This window comes from Thunnus maccoyii, chromosome 2, assembly GCF_910596095.1.
Source record: "Thunnus maccoyii chromosome 2, fThuMac1.1, whole genome shotgun sequence".
NCBI classification, from domain to species: domain Eukaryota; kingdom Metazoa; phylum Chordata; class Actinopteri; order Scombriformes; family Scombridae; genus Thunnus; species Thunnus maccoyii.
Genome location: NC_056534.1, coordinates 34,873,122 through 34,899,083, shown reverse-complemented (window position 1 = coordinate 34,899,083; position 25,962 = coordinate 34,873,122). Strand labels below are relative to the sequence as shown.

The 25,962-nt window shown below is 40.9% G+C and overlaps 1 protein-coding gene across 2 annotated transcripts in view; it reads right to left on the bottom strand.

Moving 5' to 3' along the window:
• Window positions 1-1,940: 1,940 nt before the first annotated feature.
• LOC121911428 (E3 ubiquitin-protein ligase SMURF2-like) overlaps window positions 1,941-25,962 on the bottom strand; it is a 65,751-nt gene continuing 41,729 nt past the window's right edge. Inside the window, exons 8-20 of one of the 2 annotated variants that reach the window (XM_042432897.1) lie at window positions 25,158-25,369; window positions 22,279-22,363; window positions 20,646-20,804; window positions 18,258-18,311; window positions 10,571-10,784; window positions 8,300-8,403; window positions 8,066-8,180; window positions 7,480-7,658; window positions 6,576-6,713; window positions 6,195-6,315; window positions 5,797-5,998; window positions 5,557-5,632; window positions 1,941-5,359 (exon numbers count right to left, since the gene is read on the bottom strand). In XM_042432897.1, the coding sequence (XP_042288831.1) occupies window positions 5,260-5,359; window positions 5,557-5,632; window positions 5,797-5,998; window positions 6,195-6,315; window positions 6,576-6,713; window positions 7,480-7,658; window positions 8,066-8,180; window positions 8,300-8,403; window positions 10,571-10,784; window positions 18,258-18,311; window positions 20,646-20,804; window positions 22,279-22,363; window positions 25,158-25,369 (1,759 nt within the window). In that variant the 3' untranslated portion in view covers window positions 1,941-5,259. Of the gene's footprint in view, window positions 5,360-5,556; window positions 5,633-5,796; window positions 5,999-6,194; window positions 6,316-6,575; window positions 6,714-7,479; window positions 7,659-8,065; window positions 8,181-8,299; window positions 8,404-10,570; window positions 10,785-18,257; window positions 18,315-20,645; window positions 20,805-22,278; window positions 22,364-25,157; window positions 25,370-25,962 lie in introns of both variants that reach the window. The other variant, XM_042432887.1, reaches the window with a different exon arrangement.

The following is a 25,962-nucleotide window of genomic DNA, read 5'->3' as shown; positions in this document are numbered from 1 at the left end:
TTGTACTTTTTACTTCACTACATTTATTTGCTACTTGTAGTTATTAGTTACTTTAAAATTAAGATTTTACATAAAATATTTTGATGTTATATAACTGTTGTTTGAACTATCTGCTCTTTTCTGTTTAAAATCGTTATGCACTTTGTGTGAAAGGTGCTATATAAATAAAATGTATTATTGTAAAAAAACATGATACACTTACATAATATAATGCAGTATTATTACTATTAACCTACCCAACGTATCTAAAATTGGCTCCACAACGATAAACTACAACATTAAAATGCTCTTACATGTATTTGTTAGTGATAAAAAACACACAATATAACATTGTAGAGGCTTCAAGCCACTGCGCTGCTGTACCGCGGATGACGTCATTGACGCGCTAATTAAAGTCAAACCTTCCAGTTTAACACTCCGTCATTTATGTCTTTTTACCTTCTTCATTAGTGTCCAATAAACTTGATCATGTTTCCAATAAACAGACAGTTACATCCAGAACGACGAGTAACTCCCGCAGCAACAAGCTGCCCCACTATGTAGTGTAAAACTGTGCATCGTCCGGGCGGAAACACCTAACAGGGCAAAGGTTCCTATTTATAGACTTGAGCGTTAATTGGCTCCTACAACTAATTATAAAATAACACTCTGAAGGAAGTTAGTCTACATAACGAGTAGTTTCACTCTTCATACTTTAAGTACATTTTGCTGATAATACTCTTGTACTTTTAATTAAGTAACATTTTGAATTCAGGATTTTTACTTGTAATGGAGTGTTTTTAGACCACAGTATTTCTACTTTTACTGGAGTAATGATCTGAATACTTCTTCCACTACTGGCAGTGAGTTGGCTGGTTAATCAATATGGATAGACACAGTATATGGAAACATGGAGACTGATCACGTCTCTACATCACATTTTCCCTGAAGCACACTTCACATACAGTAGCCTCAGCTTGTGCCTCTCATGTATTGACCATCAGATTCTCCTAAAGATAATTAACTTACGATGTTTGTGTTTTTATGGTGCAGCCGGCGGAAAATGCTTTCACCCAGATGGTTAGAAGACCGGGCACAAGCCAAATTAGCCAAATTATGACACTTTCAACTCATAAATGTTTCAACTTCTCCATTTTTCTTGTTTTGACCTCTTGGTCCCTCAGTCTTGCCGTATGTCAACGTTTTTTTTGTTTTGTTTTGTTTAAACTTTATTGTGTCACATAACAGAGCAATGGTTACTGAGCCAACATCCATCGTCAATTAAAATTTGATTTATTTATAAATAAATTATTTATCTTTATATGAAATGTAACTCCCCCCAGCTCAGTTTATTTATTTTATTTTATTTTTTAACTTTTCTTCTGCAAAGCGTAAAATGAATATTTTGCTATTCTGTATATGATCACTGTGTGGAGAAGGAAACTGTAACTGTTTTTTATGTCAATTAAAAATAACAAAAAAACAGTAAAAACAAACTACATTATATATTTAAATACATGAAATGTTTTTTTAAGTGCAAAATGTAGTTATCCCTCTTCAATCAAGTGGTGTTAATTAATGTCTAGTCTATTTTTTTTTTTTTTTAACAAAAAATAGACTTCACAAATGACATGTAAGAAATTAAAACAGAAAATTACCATTAAGGATGATGGTGTATATATATATATTCTGTCTAACAATAAACCAACTATTAGCTCTACATGAGATAAAAGACAAAATCAATTGATATATTTCCTACATTTTACAGTTTTTGTCCACTTTGGAGAGGGATTAACAGAAAAAAAAGATAGATACAATGTTTACCCAATCTCAAAAAGATCATCTCGTGTTATATTATTGTATTTCTATTCCATTTTTTTCTTTTATCAATGTTTTTATATTATATTATAATTATTATATTAGTAATATTGCTGCAGTAAAAAAGAAAGCGACACATGTAGTTCTATAAAACATAATGCTGTGAGGTCCAAACAGCATAGTTTTATTGCTCAGCTTTCTGCAAGGGTACAAGAAGTTTATTATTTTGCTTCTTTATTGTCCTTATGTACAGGTGTCAGATACAAGCTCACAGAGCAGCTGATGTGAAAAACTATGAACACATATACTGTAATAATAAATACAAAACCAGATAGGAAATAAAAGAAACAAAAACATGGTGCAGTAAAAAAAAAAAAAAAAAAAAAAAAAATTCCTGTTTTGTACTGAATCAAAAGTAATTTACACACACCCGAGAATTTGCACAATAAACCTGTAAATGTGTATTTCAAAGTGTGGGGAGAGAGATTGTTGAACATTACACGACTCATTGTGGATTGTAACAGATCAAACTGTTAAATGAACATCTGATCTTACATCATTTTTAAAGGTCTGGCGCTCATTTGGCCATTTTATGTAATTAGATTCATCAAAATCAATCAGATTACACTAAAATCGCCTCACATCATCGCTTTGAAATCTACAAAAAATGAACAGTGATCTTCAAAATAGTCAACAATGTCCGACGGTGATGGCTAAAGGAGAAAGTTTTGATTTCACCTCGTCTGGAAACACTCAATCCCCACAACTTTTGCACTGAAGACTGAACCAGCCAGAAAACTTGGTGCCAACAAAAAGTAACAAAGAGCAGAAGTGGATTGTGTACACTGGACAAACATACATGTGTGCATATCAAGAACATGTGTGTGTATATATATATATGTGTGTATCTACATAAAAATCAATCAGTCCATTAACTATTTGGTAAATAGAAGGAAGTGTCCGATTATAACTTGGAGCCCAAGTATGCATAAATGTGTGCAAAAGAACTTGTAATGCATTTATTTCTATTCTGCCACTGAGTCCTGTTATTAAAGGTAAAATCAAATAAATTCTCTGCAACTGTACAAAGACGACAATTTTGATGTACTCTTTTTTGTTTTGTCCCATGATGACCACGAAATAAAACACACAAGGTTTCAGAGTATCGGCTAACAAACTGTTCATGGTTGCAAATAAATGCAGGCAGTATACATGTTCAAAAAAAAAAAAAAAAAACATTTAACTAATTTTTCCAAGTCAAAACGTTTTCTAAGAGTAATACTTATGCAAATAAATAGGCTTTATTTCTTGAGCATCCATTCACGCAGAGGTTTTAGATGGAGAGGCTCTGCTGATAAAAGACGCTTCTCGCTGTCTTTTTTCAAGTGACGTTTCATTTTGGTTGAACATTTTCACCGTGTAGCACTCTCAGGAGTCCAGCAGCAGTCAACATATCTGAAGCCGCCAACAGCATTCAGTCCATTTCATTGCTTTTAATAAATCATGTTGCATTCAGACTGTTCATACAAATATGAAATCCAGACATCCAAAGCAGCAAACGCTCAATCATGTTCTCCTGTTAAGGTGTACGTGCCAAAAAGTGAAAGTGATCGACCAAAGGAAAATATCACTTTAAACTGACACTCTATCATGGGTTTAAAGACAGGGCCTCTGAAATATAGTTTCCATCAAAACCAGTTTATCCCTCCTCACATACTAGCCTAATAAATGTAAAATAATAATAAAAAAAAAAACCTTAAAAAAAAAACAACAAAGGACAACTTCACCTGAGAATGCAAAGAGGTCTGTGACAGACATCAACATGCTTGCATTTACATTGAACAGAAAGAACAAGCAACAATATACAAAATAGCTATGTATTTGTACATATATACTCAAAAATTACAGGTGTATAGATACTTTTTACTCTGTATATTTCTAATGTAGTTGTATAGCAAATGAAACATGATATATTTTAATCTAACGAGAAGAAAGCACTCCTGCCATCACTGCTCAGTTTGTAAAGTGCTCTAAAGTCACGAAAGAGAGAGAAAGAAATATTTCTGCCTTTTTTTTTTTAAACCGATTAAAATAGACGTCTGCCTTGAATAGCTTTTTATCAAGCCTGGTCCCGTGGACAGTTGTGCCCTATTCACATGTGATCTGACAGGAAGTGTGCAGGACTGGATAAAAAAAGAAAAAACAAAACAAAAAAAAAAAACATGCATACTTATTTCTGCTGGAGACAAATGTTGTGACTGAGAGAAGAGGAAGACAAACCGGGCTCAGCGGTGAGGTTTCGATCAGCTCTGCAGCATCGGATACGGGATACTGTGCTAAGTGGGATTCATCTACAAAATGTCTAAAACTTCCTCGCATACAAGCGTACGTTCGTATACACATGCAGCAACACGGAGACGCACACGTTTACAAGAGCTGTGGACACACTGTGCAGCGATCCAGATTAAACAACGAGATTCATACCTTCTTCTTCACCAGAGTCCGTTTGTCCTCTTTTTTTTAAATTTTTTTTAATTTTATTTTAAAGACCACACGACAAGCTCGACTCAAAAACGCCACAAAACATCAGACCTACATCCAAATCAGAGTTTCATTTCAAAATGATATATTTACTAAATGAGAGCTGGTATGAAAATTGTACTCATTATGTAGTATCACTGTAAAAACTGATCACTTTTATTATGGATTCAAACTAAATCTGTTACATACCATTTTGGAATGAAACCCTTCAAATATCAAAGCATTACACTGAGGTAGGATGAATTTGTGGCGCTCCAACAAGGTGAAACACACGAACGCTGCAGCCAATGGGGGGGTGGATGTAAAGGTTTGAGGATAAAGATGGCTACCAAGGGCAAGATATGGCTACCTGCAGAATACGTGTGTTAAAAATTCAGTAGCATGACAAAGAGCAATTAAATCGGTTCAAATTGCAAAACAAAATAGTGACTAACTGTTCGCTAATGCCTGGGATTTTGCAAGATGTTGAGCAATAAGTTGATAATCTGCTTCCTGAATTGATTTGATTTAAAAGGAGATGACCAGGCGGTGCCGATCTTTTCACCATTTCTTCTTCTGACTGCAAAGAGGAGCTGACAAAAATCAAAAGAAACTCCCACTCACAATGATGATACAACACAAAAACAGTTACGCTGCAGCTCTTAACTTGATTTCTCTGTATTTAACCATTAGTCACATGAACTACACCAAAACAGAACCAAAAAAAAAAAAAAAGAATGACGGGATGTCTCTCTAGCAGCTGTTCAAACAGATATTGATAAGGGAAGAATGTGGACAGCGGTGAGAAAAGAGGAAGACTGCAGGCTGGTCGAAGGCTCTGAGCGAGCGTGTCGGCACGTCGCAGTGACAGTAATAGTCTGAGAGTCCTGCACACAGTTACACATGTACAAACACGCACAAACACACTCTTCGATGTGTCTCTCATTCCACCGCGAAGCCACAGGTCTCCTCGATCGCAGTCAGCAGCTTGTCGTATAGTTTGTCGTAGCTCTCGTAGGGCGGAATGTCGATCCGATTGAAGCTGGAGGAAGAAAGAGAAAGTCCACGTGAATAAAGGTATTTACAGATGTAAATAATAAAACTAATGGTCCTGCTATTGTGTGTGTTGGCTCACTGTCACACTGAAAAGTATCCTTTTCAATTACAAAAATGAATAACAACAATAAAAGCTTTTGCATGTTGTGTGTGTGTGTGTCTGCAGGTGCATGTGAGACACACCAGGTATGGGCTTTGGGCAGATTGTTGGTGTTGGCATCGATCTGGTGAATGGTGAAGAGTCTGGGCCCTGCAGCACCTGCAGTCAGAACACAAACGGGATTTAATCGCAGTTCAGCATCAAAATCCCGACATAGTTCTTAGTTTTCACAAAGAATGATCAAAGACACCTTTTATGAGCAGTGAAAGGGAAACTATTAGGACTGGAAACAGTTTGATAGTCACATAGAGTCAGGTAAGTACCCTGTAAAGCCTTGAAGCCTTGCAGCGGAACTCTGGATGAGCCGGTAACAAACTGCAGTAGCCGGGCCCTCCTCTCCTCGTCAAACGACTCCACTGCTTTCCAAAACCACTTAACGATGTTGCTGTCGGGGGTGCAGTGCTTCAGACGAGTGTTGGACTTCCAGTCGGAGATGTCGATCTTTCCCAGGCCACACACAATCAGCTGGAGGAGGAGGAGGAGGAGAAGTGGAGACAAACTTTAACATGAAGTTAGCGTACTGCGGTAGTGTACGATGGAAGATATTTTTAGCACCAAACAGGAAAAATAAAAATGATGAGTGTGTATGTAAAGAAGGGATGCTGATGACAACTGTACTATATTTGGGTCACTTTGATTTTGAAATAGTTTTCTCAAGTACCTCGAGTTCCTTCTCGTCGAAGGCTTTGAGCAGATGCTGCGGGATAACCTCATTAAAGCCTTTCTGCAGGGCCAGAAACTGAGCCTCGATGCCATGCAGGAAACGCCAGTTCACATACAACCTGCAGAGGATAAAAGAGAGGAGGGAGGAGAGGAAACACAAAGGGATCATCATCTTCACACTGAATTAATGACACTGCGACAGTATGTTCTGAAATTAAAGCTGAGACAACCTCCGACCTCCTGTGTTGCCTTTTTAATTCAAAAGGTAAATATCTTTCTAATATTAGTTTACGAAGATGCTTTAAAAAAAACAATGAAATTATATCATATTGTCAGTTGTTGCCTTCACATCCTTGTGTGTGCTCGTCCTTCTCCATACCTCACATACTCCTTCTTGGTGTCCTCTGAGACGGGGATACTCTTGCCGTTGGGTTTGAGCTCGTGTTGGATGATTTCTCCGTAGGCGTTGTGCTCTACACAGAAGGTGTGGTCCAGGACGCCAGTGATGTCATTGTCCCTGAGCGGGAGGAGAGAGAAAAGGTATGAGCTTCAGCAGAAATGACCTATTTTTTCCCTTCACATTTTCTGATTTGGTCCAAAAAAACAAAGACATACAACAATAATCTCAACTCAACATCCTCAGACTAACATAATCAAAGTGATGTGATCATTTCTGGCGACTGCTCAGCTCACGAGCGTCTTTTATCTTATTTGCATAAAAAGTAGTATTGTAGCAAAGTGGTCAGCGATGACTCAGCAGAAATGACTACCTAACACACATAACAGTAGATGAGATTATCAAAAGTATGAAGTTTTAAAGTTGGTTCAAGAGAAGATCGAGGAACATCTGCATGTGACAATATATTTCACCAGAGTGATGTTCATTTTGGAGTTAAGACATTCAGCTTAACTGGCAGCAGGGGGCGCCACAATCGTTTGAATTGGTTTCACTTTTGCAAAAAAGAGTTGAGGACAGACTGGTCGAGTTTGTGTGTGTGTGTGTGTGTGTGTGTGTGTGTGTGTGTGTGTGTGTGTGTGTGTGTGCTCTGTCCTGTTTTTTATTGCTTTTTGTGTATGAATACATTTTGTTTTCTAATCCCTGTATATCTATCATCTGTAAAAACCTGCTTTATTGCTCCACTGGTACAATCAGAAAACCAGTATAAAGTTACAGATATGTTTTGTCAGGATTGTAATTTGTGTTTTCTCTTTATCTTTGGCTCGCTGGTGTAGAGCATTTAGAGAATAATGGGTCGCCTGTAAAGAAAAAAAAAAAATCTTACAGGATCCAGACGAGGCTGTTGTGGAGGTCCGGGTCCACAGACTCCATGTCATCCAGCGTGATCGGTTTTCCCAGCAGCTGTTTGTAGAAGGGCAGGGTGAAGCCTCCGTCGATGTAGTGGCCGTGGAACACCGCCATGCCCATGATACGACCCACGAAGTGGAAGTATGACAGGTGCTCCTGCAGATTAAACAGAGGATATTAATATTAAGACTTTCATTCCAACTGTTTTTTTTTTTTAAACTAATTTACAACCTGAACCTTTCCAGGCTGGTGTTAAAAGCACTTTTATTATACCATAATGACAGTGCATTGCTCTGTCGCTGGACAAACTTCATCATAATTTACTGCATACAAAGTTATATCATTGTGAAATCATCATTTAACATTTAAGTCTCTTGTATGCACGTCAAACTCAAAATCACATCAAATGATATCACAATTATATCACCAGCACTGTGTGACTGGAAACAATCTTTACTTGCTGCTCCATAATATTTTCTCTATTTCTGCATCCTTGTAAACTTCATGTTTTCTATCTTTGCATCTGTGACTGGTTGGACTCGGTAAAATAAAATCATTCCTACAGGGTTGACGGCAGAGTCCGGGTTAATCTGTAAAGTGTAGATGTCATCTCTGGAGTACTGGAACAGGCCGTAGTAGGGGTTCAGCATCTCATGGGACAGCAGGTACAACCACTCCCTAACAAACACACACAAATACACAAAGCATGCTGAAAACGTGCTTCAATAAATGATTATACAAGTATAAATTAACTGAATGTGAATGAAAAAAAGAAAACGGAAAAATAAGCAAATTACCTGGCTACCCCACCGTAGTCCAGTCCCTCTTCTCCTCTGAATTTGATCATCAGTCTTTTCCAGAGATCTTTTGGACGCATCTTCATCACCTGTCGGTACGACTCCTGTAGTTCAACACACACAGACAGCAAATTTAATATGAGAAAGTACACAAAACAAGAGTGGCTTTAATATCACAAAATATAACTAGAGGGGCAGCACTGTTTCCTTTGCTGAATGGAAAAATAGTAAATAATAGCTTTGGAGGCTTTGGCTTGCTGGTGTGTGTGTGTGTGTGTGTGTGTGTGTGTGTGTGTGTGAAGTACTGTAACTTTGACAAACCAAACATTGTCATGGGACCAACACACACCTTCAGAGACAACTCTTGGCTGTGTGTGCAGTGTCACTGCACTTATGTTAGATCAGGTTAGGGGAAGTATTAAGCTTAAGTAATGCAACATGAAGGAATTAATGTATTCAGTGGAGACATAAGAGAGATTTCCTCTTCATAATCAAGGATTAGCATGTTGGGAGAAAATGACTAATACAACAATGTGTTTCTAGAAAGTGATGAGAAATGATACTCAGCTCTAGCCAGACTGGTTGTGAGGATACTGACATACGCAGACCTGGTAAGGGCTTCGTTTTCATGTGCGTACTGTAGGTTTGGGGCAGGTTCAGGCATAAAATACTATGAATACTACTAATACTACTTCAATTTTACTGTTAAGTATCCTTAAAAAATAATCTTGATAATTCATTGTACCTCTCCCCCCAGTTTTATTTAAACAAATAGTGAGTGTGTTGCCTTTTTACATTACATAAGAGTCAGCTCTCTGTCTGTCCTCAGAGGAGTCCAGAGACTCAGAGGCTGTGCCACAGTAAACAATCTGCCACAGCAACAGCACTGCTGCGACGTGACAGCGTGACAGAGCCGGGCTGCACACAGAGGACTGTAAGCTGCTATTAAACAATCACGCATTTTAAATAGTTAATTTGGGCCTTTTAGTGCATGATTCAAAGGTTTCAAGACTCAAGTAACGGAGTCTTAAGGGTGCAGATAAATGTCTCCTTGACCCTTCCAAATGGTGCAGAACATTGCAAACCTCAGTAGCATTTATGATGGAGTAGTGAGACATAATATTTGTGTAAATCAAATAGTACCAGTCAAAAGTTTGGACACACTTTCTCATTGAAGGGAACGGGAAGGTGTTCCCAAACTTTTGACTGGTACTGTATGTCAAATCATGGCACAGAACACGTATAAATAGGAAATCACACTAGAACCATTGTGACTACACGCACACTCACGTGCACTCACTGCCACGGGTAACTACAGCGTTGGTTTCTGCATGAAAACCTTAAGCAGCGCTGGTGTTTCGCACTTAGCTTTCCCCTTCCACAGCTGTCACGTCGAAGGGCGATGAAGTCATATTTTTCATTGCTCAACTTGTAGTTATGAAGTTATGTCTGGCCCCGAATACTTGCCACTGCTGCCTTAGCTCCTTTCCTCACCCCCTCCTTCCCACCCTCCACATCTCTTTAGCTGCTGAAATCATCCAGAAAGAATGCCTTGCCTTGGTAGAACAAATGATTGGGAGAGCAAGAAAAGGAGAGACAGAAGAGGAGAAGAAAAGGAACAGAGAAGGAGTTTTTTTGTGGTGTCGTGAAGGCCTTTTGGGTCTGCTTTTCCCTGGAAATCATAAAGCGGTTCTGAGTACTGCCCCAGGCCCTTTTCTGGTGCACGTCGTAAACAGGGTGAAAAAATGCCAGTAAAATGCAAAGATCTGGGTTTGTGAGCATTCTGCTATTGTTTTCATGGATGTTTTGAGTTTGCATGTCTGCACGTGATCCTTTGCGAGCCAGATGATGAATTTTATGAACACACGGTCAATGCACATCATTCGAATTCATGGTAAACTCTGTGTTGTTATGCATATTCGTTTGTGCGTGTACATTTGCAGCTGTGCTCAGATGACATTTAACAGTCACCTAAATATTTACTTTAATCGTTTAAAGAGCACATCAGAAACTTTAGGTGAGAACGTCATGCGTGTCTCAGCTCACAGGTGCATGCAGGTATGTGCACTTCTGAGGTGGAGCGAGATTCTGGTGATGGTTCATGATCTGTGAGCGTAAAGGAAGGTAGTGTTTTTGCGATTTACTCGATAGAATATCTGTTCTTGAGCTTTAGGCTGGTAAGTAGTGCATTAATGTGTTTTCATCCATGTATCTGCATATAAAAGGTGCATCTTCTCTTTAGGTGTTTAGTTTTATTTTGGGTTTGTTTACCTCAAATATCTCCTCACGGCAGACCTCGATGCGGCAGTGGCCGGCCTGGGGTTGTTGCTGAGAAAGCTCCTGTCGCAGGATCTTCAGCTTCTGCACCAGGTCTCGCTTGTATTTGGGCACCGTCAGGCATTCTGCCTCTTCAGGCAACTGGGCTGGAGACAGAGCTGGCTGAGGGCCACCAGGACCACCCTGGTCCTTCAACTGAGTCGGATGACTGGAGGGATAAAGTGGGTGAGGGAGAGGTGGAAGATGAACAGTCAAGGAGGGATGGAGGGGGAGAGACGCAGTCAGGGAGATCAACAAAGGTATGAATGGGGAGATGAGTGAGAAGACAAAGGGACAGAAGGGAAAAGACAGAAGAAAGGAAGAGTCACAGGTCAGCATGATTCATCATTCACTGAAACAACAGCATTGAACAGTTTGTCTTGGGGATGTTCTTTCCAAAGTAGAGTTTCCATTTGGTGCATTACAGCTGTTTACTGTCATATGCTCATTGGGAGATTGTAATTTCTGTCGTGCACTGCTTTTACAACGGTGGAGGCAGCGGATTTATACGAAGATAGAAGAAAGAGGGATATGTCCTGTAGGGAATTCCCCAGCCCCTACAGCTCAAATATCTTCTAACCGCTGAACTAAGGAGTTTTGTAAGAAATTCCCTCTTTAGCCCTCACCCTCCTCACTCCTCTCAAAGCAAAGAGCACTAAACAGAGCCCTAAGCCCTGAGTAAATCTGATCCAGACCTGCGGACAGGCTGGGCCTTTGACCAGACGTTTGGTAAATATCGCCACCAGGAAAGACAGAGAGAGGGAGATAAACCCTGTGTAAGCAGAGAGAGAGAGAGAGGAAGAGAAAGAGAGAGCGAGAGAGGAAGAAATATACAAAAGAGAGTGGTGTAAGAGTAGCTGGCGCCTCTGACTCGCTCAGCTGGACAGATAAGTCGATGTGTTCTTTTTGCCCTCCTCCACCACACTCGCCATGCGTAACCTCTCCCACTTTCAGTTTGCTAATTCCCACTAAATCATTACTCCAGCTGTGTATCTGTGTCTTTTCCATCCCCAGACATCTTTATGTCCCGTCTGAAGCATAAAGAAGCTGACAGCCGGGGTTGATTCCCGGTAGGTACCCCTGCCCACCACCAAACATAACTGGAACATCCATCATCTGACCGCCGGAGCGGCCACCCTTCCACTTTGAGGCGGAGAGGAAAAAACACACCAACATTTCTGTAAACTTCCAGTCTTGTTTCTGTCAACACGACACTAAAGATGTCTTTCTCTCTGGGCTACAAATGATGTTCTAATAAATATGAACTCCAGACACTGCTCTTCAAGTTCATGTCTGCCTGGTCAAAGTGCAGCCTTGTTTTGCCATTTCAGGACAACAAGGTTAAGTGTGGGAGCGGGGAAACATGCATTAAAGTCCTGACCTTTAACTCATGCATCCCATTTTGACATTCAAGGTCTGACCAGTATACTCTAAAAAAGATGAGACACTATAAAACACAATCTTGCCAAAGTTGAGCCATGGTCAGTGTTCTAGTTTGGACCTCCTCCAGCCCTCACTGTGGTGTTGGTGGTGGGATGCCTGGGTGGGCCTCGTAAAAACATAATCCATCTCTCCCTTCAATAGGACAGCGGCCCTCATTTTCCTGAGAGGAGACGCTGAGCCAGCAGAGGGCTTCCTTAAAAGAAGCTACTGTCCTCCACTGGGAGTGGAGTGTCGAGGCTGGTCAAACAAAGGCGGCGCACCATGAGGCCTGAATTGGTATATAAAGGAAGGGGAGGCCTTCTAAGGTAGCAGCACATAGCCACCCACTTATTCCAACACTCCTTGTACACTTGGGTTCTCTGGTTCAGTGGGTTGAAAAAGGCCTCATCTATTTGGACTTTCCAAACTAAACGGGTGCAGTGTTTCGCCAGTCTATCCCTGTATAATCAAGTCCGCTGCTATTTATTTTATTGGCAAGCGCTGGGGCTCCTAGCATGTCAAAGAAAGGGTAAGACTGCAGCAGAGCAGTCCTGAAAACCACTTTAGGAAGGAGGAAGGGAAGAAAAGATGGCCTTAAAACAAAATGGAATGAGTTGCTTTTGGCTGGGAGGCTTCAGAACCATATAATAAAGCATAATTTCAGCTCACTTTTTTTTTTTTCTTCTGAGGGCACAGTGTAATTAAAAATACGTTTCGACATATTTCATCGTCTCTGGTTTCCAAACGGGGCGAGCTCTGCATATTTGATGGTAAATATAGAAAATACCAGCACAGCAAAGCTGAAAATCTGCCGAGCCAAAAGAGAGAAATGGTTCCTATTGCTGTGACAGCTTGGGTGAAATATGACGATTGGGGAGAAATATAAACTTTCAAATTCAATATAAGAGCCAAAGGATTTTATTATTGTTATTCCAAGGTGGAAGGAGCAGGGGGAAAAGAGCTGGAGTCAAGAAATGAAGGAATGAACATTTGCCAGAACTGGATCACCTGCACCTGAACCTGCAGAGTCATGATAGGGCTCCATCCTCTTTCTGTGTTTGCAGGGAGGCAGACTAGGTGTGTGTGTGTGTGTGTGTGTGTGTGTGTGTGTGTTGGGTGAGAGAGTGCATGCACAAGAATGCAAGTCTGTGTGTTTGTGTGTGTAAGAGAAAGTCTACTTGCTTATTTTCCAAGGCGTGTGGCACAGGTGGGCTGTAATGAGTGCTGAGTAGGTGTAGTGGTGTTAAAGCCGCACCAGCCACCCCAACACACCCACTCTACCCCCCACCCAGCCCAGAGAATCAAAGGACCCTTTATGAGTATCAGCTGGGGCCATGCTCTTTACACCTACTGCCTAAAAAGCAGGGAGAGGACAGAAAGGTTGGCCAAACAACGCCACTGCTGACAGACTCTGCGGCACGTAGAGTCCAGTGTGTGCATGTGTGTTTACGGAATTATTTACTTGCTTATGATAGGAGTGTTTTTGCCAGTGTGACCTTTAACTTTTCTTCCCACCTGCCAAAGCTGCAACATCTGCACGCTTCTACCTGCTCCAAAACGCACAGGAAACCAGCGACAGACAGACTGCAGCGATGAGACTGCCCACTGGCTAAGATATGCTGCATTTGAAAACATATTAAGAGAGCAACACATGAAAAATGCTTTCATATAGCACATATATACATATATACATGCTGACTACAGAGTGCTGTACCTCGTGTGTGTGTGTGAGTAAAACAGAAGTGAGTGAGAGTAAGAGTGAAATTCTTCTGTTTGAATGGACTTAAGCTTTCCACCAGCCTGACCAAGGTCCTGTCCTCTTCTATTAACTACTATACAGACAGCCCTTTAATGCACCACACACTTACCCTTCTATATACTGTTTACTGTTTAGACCACTGGCATTCATTGTACCATCAAGACACATGTGTGGCTAGAAAAGCACAGTAGAAAATGTCAAATACTGTAGATATATACATCAGATTTAATGCTAACCGAATAATCTGCACTTATATTTATCCTTCACAGGTTAAATATACGCACACGCACACACACAATGTACCAAATATAATCATCACTTCTTGAAACATCAACGCAAATATTGACATAAATGTCATGAAGATTTATAACTTGGTTTGGAAAATACCTGCTGATGCCCACTAAATCTAAATCCAGGGGCGACTAAAAATACCTTCGGCACACAATGATGTAATCTTTCAGACATATACTATGTGCTGGTGCAAGTGAGGAAGCTAAGTATGTGAGAGACAGTGTGGCAGACCACAGTAATGTAGCTGTGTCTGACTGTCTGACAATTCAAGGCCTTCATCAGTCTGAGGTCGACGGCAACGGGGCCGTCTGAGTCACATTTAAACCGAGATGTGTCTTGGTGCATCAGACGGCCGAGGTACAAACTCTCAATGCGGTAATATCGAATCTATTCATGGCTCCCTTATCTCGCAGAAACTGGATATTTGGGGTAAAAAAAAATATATCCGCTGAACAACTAATGGGTGTAGAAATGCAGAGTAAATCGGCAATAGCAAGCCAACAAACATGGGTCTGCAGTTTGTGTCGCCGGAGGGAACATTATGAAAAACGCCTTTAAAAAAATACCATTTGCATTTCAAGCCACAATAGTGCCAAGAGTCTGCAAGCTTGATATGTGATTTAAAAAAAAAAAACGAGGCTGCTGTAGTCAAACCCGTTAATTTGAGAGGTTTCATAGGTGTCATTAAAGAGAACACCTACTGTTTAAAAGTACTCTAAACCAGAAGATTTCCCAAAGACATGACGATTTAATTTGATATAATAACACAAAAAGGTATAGTTTTTGCCTGATTTGAACAAAATCTAGGACATAGTGACAACACTGCTTGACAAAACAGCAGGCACACTTTGATGTAACCCTGAAACACAAATCAGCCATCTTGTCTGACAGCTCTTTTTTTTCCCCCTCTGATGAAAACAGACTTTCATTATTTTATTGTTATTTGTCATCACTCTCTTTTCAGGTCGAGGCTGACAGCTGGGCTTGCAGTAGGGTTTTTATTTAGTTAAGTCAACACATGGCTTTTTTCAGTCTCTCACAATTTAATTAAAGCAAGTCTCTTCCCTGTAGCGATTAAATTTGTTTGACTGACCATCTCTGACTTCTATCTTATTTTTGTATTTCGTTTTCAGTCTGTCTGCCAGAAAAAAAAAGAACATGATATTAAAGAGAGAAAGATGCACCCCAACAATAATGAAAACATCTTCCAGTGGTATGAGGGAAACAGAGCCACAACAGCTTAATGCTGTTCTAACCAGCGTGCAAGATAAATTTCCCTTTGCACTCTCTCTCTGCAGTATGCATACTTTCCTTTGCAACCCCTTTCCACTGAAAGAAATCAGAGACTTGCGCTATCTGTGCAACTGTGTAGATATCTAAAGAAAACAAAGATGCATTTTTGCTTAAACCCCACACACCAGCACGAGGTAACATGCACTCAGCTGGTCCTGACATGCAACCCCATCAACCAACCACCTTCAATCTCCCTATATGGAAACAGGTCAATGCAGTGCTGCATCATAGCATGGTGTGTGTGTGTGTGTGTGTGTGTGTGTGTGTGTGTGTGTGTGTGTGTGTGTGTGTGTGTGTGTGTGTGTGTGGTGGACCTATAAGGACGTTGGGTGAAATATTCTTAAATCCTGGCGTTGATAAAAGACAGATGTCCTGACACTGAGCCAGCAGAGAGGCTGATAACTTTAACAGTTTTTGGAGCGCAGCAGAGGGCGGGGAGCAGCGGAGAGAGTGAGTGAGGACAGAGGACAGAGGAGATGACAGGAGGGGGAGGTGTACAGATGAGAGGATAAAAAAAGAACAAGGACAGTGGGAAAGAGGAGAGATGAAATAGTAGTAAAAGCAGAGTATGAGAGTGGTTTGACTGGTTGTACTGGTTTCTCTTTTTTCTCTAAAAGGCTTCGGCAGACCTGACAAGAAGGTCTAACGAGGTTAACACTCCATAAAAAAATTGTCAAATGATCAGATTCTCACACATCGGGTATGTGTGTATGTGTGCTTCACCATGTGGCCTCTGTATTTCTGCCTGTTGTTGTTGTTGAGCCTGTAGTCAGTCACTCGGGGCATTTAAAGTTTAATGTCGCCCAGTAAATAATCCAACATTATGTCTCTGTTGTTGAGGCTTTTTAGCACGCCCAATAGAATTTATTGTTTCATAGTCAAAGCTGAGAAGAAGCTGGAATGAAAATAATTTTGTTTGCAGACGAATGCACTACACTGATCTGTTTTAACACAATGTCTACACAGCCTGTAGAACAAAAACAGCACATTAGCAAAGCAGCAGCTTCTGTCCCCCATCAGTGTCTACATGCACGGATGCATTAAGTACAGCATAAAGTGTAGGTCACCTGCGTTTCGGTAAGAGCCCGACACACAATCCTACGCATAAAACGGAAGAAATAGATGCGAAGCGTGTGAGTGAAACACGAGCCAATACACGGCCTACGTAGACAGTTGCATTGATTCAAATGAGCGTATCTGTACCATCAGATGCGCGTGAGATGAGGTGCTTTCTGTGTAGACACGCTGTAACACTGTCAGAGTCATTTTGACAGTGAACTGAAGTTATTTTTCTTGCGACTGAAACTTATCTCCGCTGGTACAATGATAATAATACAAAAGACGAATATTAAGGCAGAAGAAATGTTGTCATTTTTTTGGTTATGGGTGATAAAAATTGTTCTTGAGATAAAATAACAAAATTGTTTTTTTTGACCCCAATTACACAGCATACCAGTAGAACATCACATGTCAAGTTCTACTTTTGCACAGCTTGAAATGCAGCTTATTTGGCTGATTAAAGTCTTAAAGCCAAAATAAAAATCTGATCTGCTTGGGCTTATTTCAAGAATCTGTTATACAAAAAAGTCCAAATTTGGTTAGGTCTGCTGTGACCATATGAAACCAGCCAAATAAAGTGCAAGTGCTGCTAATCTTTATATATATTTATCCTCACGTTTCGACAGTGTCGAGCACTGCACATCTAATGCTGTGACACGAACTGTATTTAGACTGTATTTTAATTTTGTTTTCATTAATCACTACGAATCACGAGAAGCTGTATTAGAAATTAGTGCTTGTTAATTTTGATCTTCTCAAAGTCCTTAAACTTTGTCTGGACTCTCTAAAATCTCTCCTAATAAGGAGTCAGACAAGCAGCTAATGATGCTGACTGGATAACATAGCTAAGCTTCAACTCACAACCAGAGGCTGTTCTGACACATATGGATACTATTTGACCAAATGACCAGATGTTGATTTCCCAAACATGTCTATCGTGCCAGCCGCTGTTATTGCAAGAAGTTCTGACTGAGAATTTGTACTAAAAAAGCAAAGGGGAAAACTATCCACATCTTTCTATGTTCCTCTTGTTCTATTGATTCCTGCATCACAGGCTGGCAAGTAAAGGGCTACCAGACAGCCAAAATACCTGAAAAACTATCCTAGAATTCAGTTTATCATACTAGTTTTCATTTGTGACTCATACAACTCACAGGTTTCTTCCACATGAATATCACTGACAACTTCCCTTGTTATCATTTTCACTAAGTTATTAAGTTTGAAGAACTAACACAGTACTGTAGTGTTTAGCCAATGTGTGCTCAGCAAGGATATGAGAATGCCTGCTAAGCTAACAGCTGCTGTGCTAACACGTGTTTAGTATTATTTTCCCGTGTGTGGGGTCAGCTTCACCAGGCCTCTCCGCTGGCTTAGCTGGCTACGAGCTGAGCTTCAGCAGAGACAGACTGCTGACAGAGAGCACAAATACACTGAGAGATGGACTGACAGCCCCCTGATGCAGACAGCCAGCCAGAGCGTGTGTTGAACTTGAATGACATCCACATGAAAGTCAACCCTGAGGAAGGTTAAACAAAACGTGCGCATATATACTGGACATTCCCCCTGTGGAAAAGCATCACAGTCAGCGTTTCCTCTTATGATAGTGTAACAGTGTGTTTGTGTGTGAAGCTTTGAGTGACTGGCTGCTGAAACTGCTTTACACAAACAGCTGGGGTGAGTGTATGAAAACGTCCCGTCAACCTGCGTGTGCTGATCGCATTGTTCACATGCATGTCTGCATCCAAGTATGTTGCAGGCGCACATGTGTCTGCACAAATGTGGTATGTGTGTGTGTGTTTGTGTGTGTATTTGGGTTACCTGAGGTTAGTGTTTTGGCTGTCCATGGCCACACGGGAACCATTTGGACTTGGGCTGCTGGAGAAAACAGGAGAGGAGAAGGGAGGAAAAGAGAGAGAGAAAGACAAAGGAGGGAAAAAAGGGCATAAGAGAAAAGGTGAATGACAGAAAAGAGGATTGGAGCATAGAAAACAACAGGGGACAGGATGAAAAAAGGAACAGTGACACAGGACGGATAGGACAAAGAAAAAAAGAGCAACACAGAGGAGACAAGTTAAAGGACGAGAGAGAACAAAGAGAACGAGGAAATAAGCAGAAGAGGGAGACATAAAAATAGTGACAAGGTCCAAAACATGAACAAATACAGAGGAGAGGAAACGGATGAAAACACAGGAGAGTCAGTGAGAAAGAAGAGGAAGGGAAAAGACCATTGGCAGAAACAAGGCGGAAGGGACAAGAGGAAGAGAACAAAAATAAGATGAGATGAATGAATATGATGAGAAGTGAGATGAATGAAGCCAAAAGTTTATTCTGTAACCGAGTTGTGTGTCTCTAGTGAAATAAAACAATGGCGGCTCTCTGTACGTATCAGGAGCGATCTGATAAAAGAGCCTTGTGCTTGAAATGTCACGTAGCAGAAAATAAAAGTCCTGGAAACGGGATGTTATGTTATGTGTGCGAATCTCGCTCTTTTTCAGCTCTGCATGTTTGACTTTAAAGCCTGGCCGTAACATATAAAAGATGCATTACACTGACAAAACATGAACGCCACTCACTGGACGGACAAAATAGATGATTTATTGTGCTTCCTTTAGGAATTTTCTTTTCCAGTTCTCTTTTATTTGCTTGAGCTTCTTTGAGGGTGTCTTGTGTCTTTTATGATCGTGTTGTTTCACTGAATCTATTGTATATATTCAAGGTAGAGCGTATCATTCACAATACAAAGCAGCTGTAAATTTGCATGTAGCAATATATTTGACTGGTTCTGGTTTGGACAATTTTGACAGTTGTGTTAAAGGACACTGCTACTGCGGCAATTACAGGTCAATCGATGAATCGGTGTCGATAGGACGTTTTACAAACTATTGGAATTTGTGTAACTTGGCACCGATAGTGACCGATGGCTGCGCAGCCTCCACTGGTCAGGAGGGGATGTACGTCACCAATTTACATGGAGGCTCCATACACGAAGTCATCAGGTAATCAGGGTTTTCCCTACCGTTATAAGACTCAGCGCAGTGTCTGAGTGTTTTTTCATTCAGCGCTTAAGCTGAATGAACAGAAAAGAGCTATACTGAGAGTTCTCTACCACGTTTTCTCTGTCCTCTCCTCTGCTCTCTGTGTTTGACACACACAGCAGAGCAGAGAGGCTGCGGTGGACACTCAAGTTGATGACAACTAAACTCGTTATTGTAAATGCAATAAAACCTTTGCAACTAAAAAGCCAATAAGTACTTTATTATATTTTACGATATTTCCACTTGCTCTGTCTCCAGGTATGTTTTACACAACCACAGCACGCTTGTTAAGCTAATAGAGAATCGTTACAAACAAGCTAAAATGAAAGTTATTTGTGTGTAGCCTAACTGTTTATTTTTGTCATGAATCTTAAAATTTGGCAAATTCTTGTAAACTCAGCTACTGGTTGAGACAGCAGCTCCCTCCTCTCTCTACCAGCTGTATCTACACCAGCAGCAGAGGGAGGAGGACAGAGGACAGAGGACAGGACGGACGACTGATAGGGACTGATGTCTGTGTTCCTCACTCAGTATTTTGATCTCAGAAATATTATTCACTTTATTGACATTTTAGATTTGATTAGATTTGTTTCCAGTGAGATATTATTGAGTTTATATAGTGACTTTTGTAAACATTAATGTTGCTGCTCTACAAACAGCATTTAGTTGTATTTAAAAGCAGAAATCAATTCCAATCCTGTTCTGAATTTATTCTTTTAAAAAAGATAATTAAAAAAAACAAACAATTCTTTGGATTTAAAAAAAACAGTGATAGTATTGATAAAGAACCGGGTCAACAAGAGTGTGAATCCTCACATACAGCTGGTTAGTGGCCTCGCCCTGACTTTGGGAGGATTAGCAGGTTTTAGGTATTTATTACTTTGACTTAGAGGTTCAGTTCAACTGTTATCCAGTTTCTAATAAAGTCAAAGATTGTTCATTTCCAACGGTGCAAAATTTTTTCATGGGGTTGATATTGGCTGATTAATCGGCTATTTCCTACTCCAAATTATTATTATATCGGCCTTTAAAAATCTACTATTGGTTGACCTCTATTGACAATGTAAGAAAAGGCGGGCAAAAATGTACCACAAAGAAAACACACATTCAAACCACAGCCAAGGTAATGTCCTTCAATATTCTGACCTGGATCAATGACTGATACACTTACTTGAGTACTAGATGCAGGTTAGCAGACAGTCGCGGGTCTGTGAACTGTGTTGTTCGATTGTTGTGGTCGACAAAGTAGACGCGGCCGGTGGCGGTGTTTCTGATCTCCCAGCCCGGTGGCAGAGGGCCGAGCTCCTCACAGTTCACATTGCTCAAGTCCCTTAACAAAAAAAAATAGAAATCATTAGCAAATATGATTCTACAAGTTAAATCAAATTCTAAATTAAACTATAAACACATACTGCATAAAACAAACAGGCTTTCAGACGAAACAGCTCTGATCATCACACTTTGACTAGCTTAAGTATTTTAGGAATATAAAGCGATTCTATGTAATTGATGGCCACTTCAGATGGGAGGAATGTTCCTTCTAACATGGATAATTGAGTAATTATGTAATTAACTCCTTAGGTGTTGATTCCTAACAGAGCTGCTTAAACCTGTGTCTCTGGTGGAGTTAACATTTTTTTCTGAAGCCCAAAATTAAACAAGAAGCCTTGCTCTACTGTGGTTTTACATGTTTACTGCTGTTGTTAGGTGTGATGCATTGTTAACTGTATTTCTAAACTTCTTTGGTAAGTCATCGCTTTTAATTAAAGTGTAATTAAATGTTATCCTTTCATCAACAAATACAGAGATATAACTGGTATAAGTAATTAAATATAGGTTGGCATTAACCTTTACATGAACTAGTGTGTAGTCAGGGACTTTATTTATAATACAGAAGCTTTACAAGACTCGGCCAATCAGAAGACACAACCAGGGCTCTCGACAGGCTCTCGAGAGCCTCGTCACATTAACATGATCCCTCTGAAAAAGTACTTGCTCCAATTTCTTGATCCTTCTTCTCTCCTGTACACTTACACTGACGTTTCTGTCTCCTGACACCAGAGCCTGAGGACGACTTGTATTTGTGTGTACGCGTTCATGCTCTGTCCTTGTGTGAAGTGAGGACACATCAGTCAGGGACACCAAACACATGCCTCGCTGCACTCATCACAACATACTGGGTCATTTTAGCATCTCTGTCCAAAATGACCAAACCCAGAGGTTGCTGCTGTGAGTTGGAAGATATACGCATGTGTTTCGTCACTGATCGGCAGCTACACCGAGACGTAGCCAAAAATGTAACGCAATAGCGCTGCTCGCAGTCTCCGATGCATTAACTAGTGGGCTATTGAGAGTTGGTGAAACAGTATGATTGAATGCAGAACCACTGGCCTTTGGTGTGTTCAGCTGAACATCTGTCCAAAAATTTTACTTCCAAGTCCGGATCAGACTCAGGGGTCATTAGTTTGGCTGACCCTAACTTAAATCTGAAATTTGACTAATAAGACTGTTTTGGAACACAACTCTGAGCAATTAAATAAGAAATTAGGTCTGATTCAACCCATTCAAGTCCTGTTTGGTCTTTGGGAATATGTGTCAGGATTTATATTAGGATTAAAACAATACAGGCTGTCAGCACTTCAGTGCATTTATCATTCCTTTAAGTTAATGTGCTATTAAATTCAAAGTAATTATGATCATATTAATAGCTATTAACATTTATCAAAAGAGACTTATAAAATGCTTTGCAAACAGCTAAAAATATAGACAATAAAGATGGAAAAATACAAATAAAACGGAGTTACCTGGGTACCCGGGGGTCATGCCAGGTGCTGACTCCAGTCTGTGTGTGGAGGAAGTAGACCTGGCCCTGCTGAGTTGTTCTTTGCTCTAAAAAAGAAAGAAAACGAATTAGAATTAATGTGTCAAAAAAGGCACAAAAACAGCACTGAAACAAGTCTGGAACTGTTGCAGGGACTGCTGATCTGTAAATCCTTGTGGGCAAGAGCACGAATAGTGAGTTTGTGTATTTTGGAGAAGGGGAAGTCTGTTTATAATTGATGTGACAGGCAAACAGCAGGGACACTGTTGACCTAAGAGTTTCTTAAGGTGTGCGCCAATGTAATCAATTAGTTCCTCTCCAGTCTCCAATAGGCCTATCCAAAGAGGATGGGGAAATTAAAATATGAAGGAAATTTATCAAAGACTTCCATGAGTGTTTTTCCTTACACAGAGTTATTCGCTGCATCTTAGTTGACTTGTTTTCTCCTAAAGGTTGGTGTGTACTCTGAAAATCATCCACCCCTATCAATCTCCCAAACCAGAGGAAATGGAAAGGAAAATGCTGTCACTTATGCCAAAACCACTAATATAATATATTGTAAACAAATAAGGGAACCGAGGACACCAAGTAGGAATCTGAGTAGAGTGGTTCTCATTTGTAATCCGTCACTGGCTTGTTGGGTCTTCGGTTCCATCCAGCTCATGGATGAATGGAGGGCGAGTGTGTGAATGTTGGCACAAAGTGTGTGCGCTGCACGGGTATGTGTGTGTATTCACCCACTAATCCATCACTACACCCCCACCCCAGCTTCCTACTGGCACAACTCATTTCCTACCCACCTCTCCCTCTCCTTTACCCCCTCCCCGCCCCCTCCTCACACATTCCCTCTTTCTTTCTCTCATTCTCTCTCACGCTCTCACCACACCCAGCCAGCAGTTCAGAGGGTTCAGCTGAGGAAGAAAGCCCACTGGTTGTTGGGCATCAGTGACTCACTTTGTCCGACCTCGGCGAGCCTCAGACGCAGCAGGACATTTCAAAGGGGGCACAGGTCCAACAGTGCCATTCTAAATCGCTGGCATACAGCACCGCACTTAAAATAATAATTTATTTTACAGACTCTGTGGGTATTGTGGGGTGCATTATGGTCGACTGTGAAAAGTGTACTTTTTCTGGAAGAAACTTTCAGATGTTGGAAAGTTTAGTGTGTCTGTACTTGTGCAGCTTCTGCATTATTTTCCCGTGTTTGCATGCCGGCCAGTTAAAGAATTACAGACATAAAAAATAGCCTATAACCTAAAGCCAATAACCTGAGCTAAACACTGTGCTATGAATACCCCACTTCCCTCCTTCCTTTCACTGCGGGAATATCAGTCAGCAAATCCAAATCATTCCATTGGGAAGTATTTGCAGAGAGGAGAGGAGAGGAGAGAAGCGGTGCGGAGCGAAGAGGAGAGGACAAGAGAGGAGAGGAGAGGAGAGAAACGGTGCGGAGCGGAGAGGAGACGAGAGGAGAGGAAGGGTATTAATACACAGCCAGTGTTGATTGCAGTTGTCATTATGTAGTGTTGTGGGAAGGAGGGAGCCAGGAGGAGGAGGAGGGGGGGGGGGGTATTAGAGAAAGTGTGAGGGAGCCCAAGGACAAAGCAGGCAGACAGACAGAATGTGAAAACAAGAAAAGGTGACACAAAGGGCATTTGAATTTTATTCTCATCACAGGGAGAAACTAGAAATACTGCCTCGTGGTTGTGTGCCTCCGCCATCAAGTTGCAGTTAACATCCATGTTTTTTCAGACTCATATAATATTTATAGTGAAGACTTTGAAGGAATTTAATAAAGGTATTAAGTGTGTTTTCCTTGTATGTGTTCACATGCTTGGCCAATAAAGCTGATTCTGATAGAACACAAAGTTGTAGCCATGACAGTAGACGATGCTTCAGAGATGGATGTTGCTGCAAAGAAGATACAAATTCTAAATAATAATAATAACTCTAATTCAGCCACAGCTGTTGTTGGCACGGAGGAATAAAAACGTTCAAAGCATCACTGCCTCTAGGCTACAAAAAAAGATTCAGCCCAACAACAGGCTCACCGTGCCTTTGATCTCTGTATCTTGTATTATTGTGGGCTGGGACTTCACCTCAGCTTGCTATCTAATCTATCAGCGAGTTAACAACATTCACCTGGCGTCCCAGGTGTAAACCATCCCCTGACTAGAAAGCCTGACCTGCTGCTGGAGGCACTAATACACTATAGTTGCACTGAAACATCCTGTAATGACATGTAAACCAAAACACCGATAAGAAAATAAATGAGACGCTAGTGACCGGGTCGAAAAAGGTCAGACTGGTGTCTCGTCATATCCAGCTTTTTTTTTTTTCCCCCGGAAGTGTTTCAACCATCACTCACCCCGGCTACTTCCTCCTCCCATTCCTCCTCCTCCTCCTTCTCATCCTGCATTGTTATGAAGTAACTTAATTTTACTCAAGTCAACGATGCTGTGTTTTTACATATCTACAGCAGCATTATCTATTTACAGACATCATGCAGTACATTGTGGAATATCACTAAATATACAAAATAATCCAAAGAGAATCCCAATTCCAGATGAACATTAGCATGCCTCTGAAACATTAGCAGATGGTTAGCTCTGAAACAGCAGACATGCGCCTTGCAGCTAATCTCATGATCACAACAACGTGATGTCATGTGATATCATAGACCGCTTTTCTTCCCCACGATGTTTTTAGAGCTCAAAATAGATGCAAAAATAATAATATTTTTCTACTTTTAAAGATTGAATTCTGAACTCTTTTAAAAGTGCAATTCTAACAGCTCTTCAGTTGGCGGAAGGAGTATGTGTGTGTGTGTGTGTGTGTGTGTGTGTCTTTGCTGTTTCTCACCATAACCCTCAGGCAGGTCAGGCGGTGTATGCAGGTGTGTTCGACTCATGTAGTTACGGTGCCGCTGCGATCTAACCCGTCTCTCCTGGAGCCTCTGTTCGCCTGGCGGGCCGCTGGCCTCTGCCCCGTTAACGGGTGTCATCACCGGCGTGTTCTCGTCCACCACGCAGCTCAGAGGACGCCCTGATGGGCTGGAGTACTCCGAAGCTGGCCTGGAAGAGAGCAGAGAGTTAGTTTGCATGTGTTATACTGTAGGTGTGTTATGGGTTAAGTGTTAAGCATAGCAGGTTTATTTGTTCTAGTGATGTCTAGACATACACACATGCGGAGTGTAATTATTGGAAACCAGCCTGTGTCATCAGTACTCAAGAACAGAAATGTATTTCATGGTTATGGTTAAGATTAAAGTGATATGAAGGATTATGGGTTGCATAAAAGCAAACAGAAAGATTCTACACTCCAGTAGACTCTTTAGTGTGTTTGTGTGCTACTTAAGAGCAGGACTTTGAAAGCAGATATCTGATAAGCAAACACAAACACAGACAGGCTGGCTTACTGACACTTACTGCATGTGTGTGTGTGTGTGTAACAAGTCTGACCGCTGTCTGGCTGTCCAGAGTTACTGACGCCTTGGCTATCTAAAACCTTGGACCCTCGTCTGTCAACCCACCTCCTCCCTCCCATTTCCTCTTCCCCCCCACCCCTCACTTATGTACCACCTCTCCCTCCTTATTCCCTTGTCCTTCCATTACAGTATCACTCTTCTTCCAAGTGTCAGCCGTCTAAAGTATTCCTCAAATGTGTC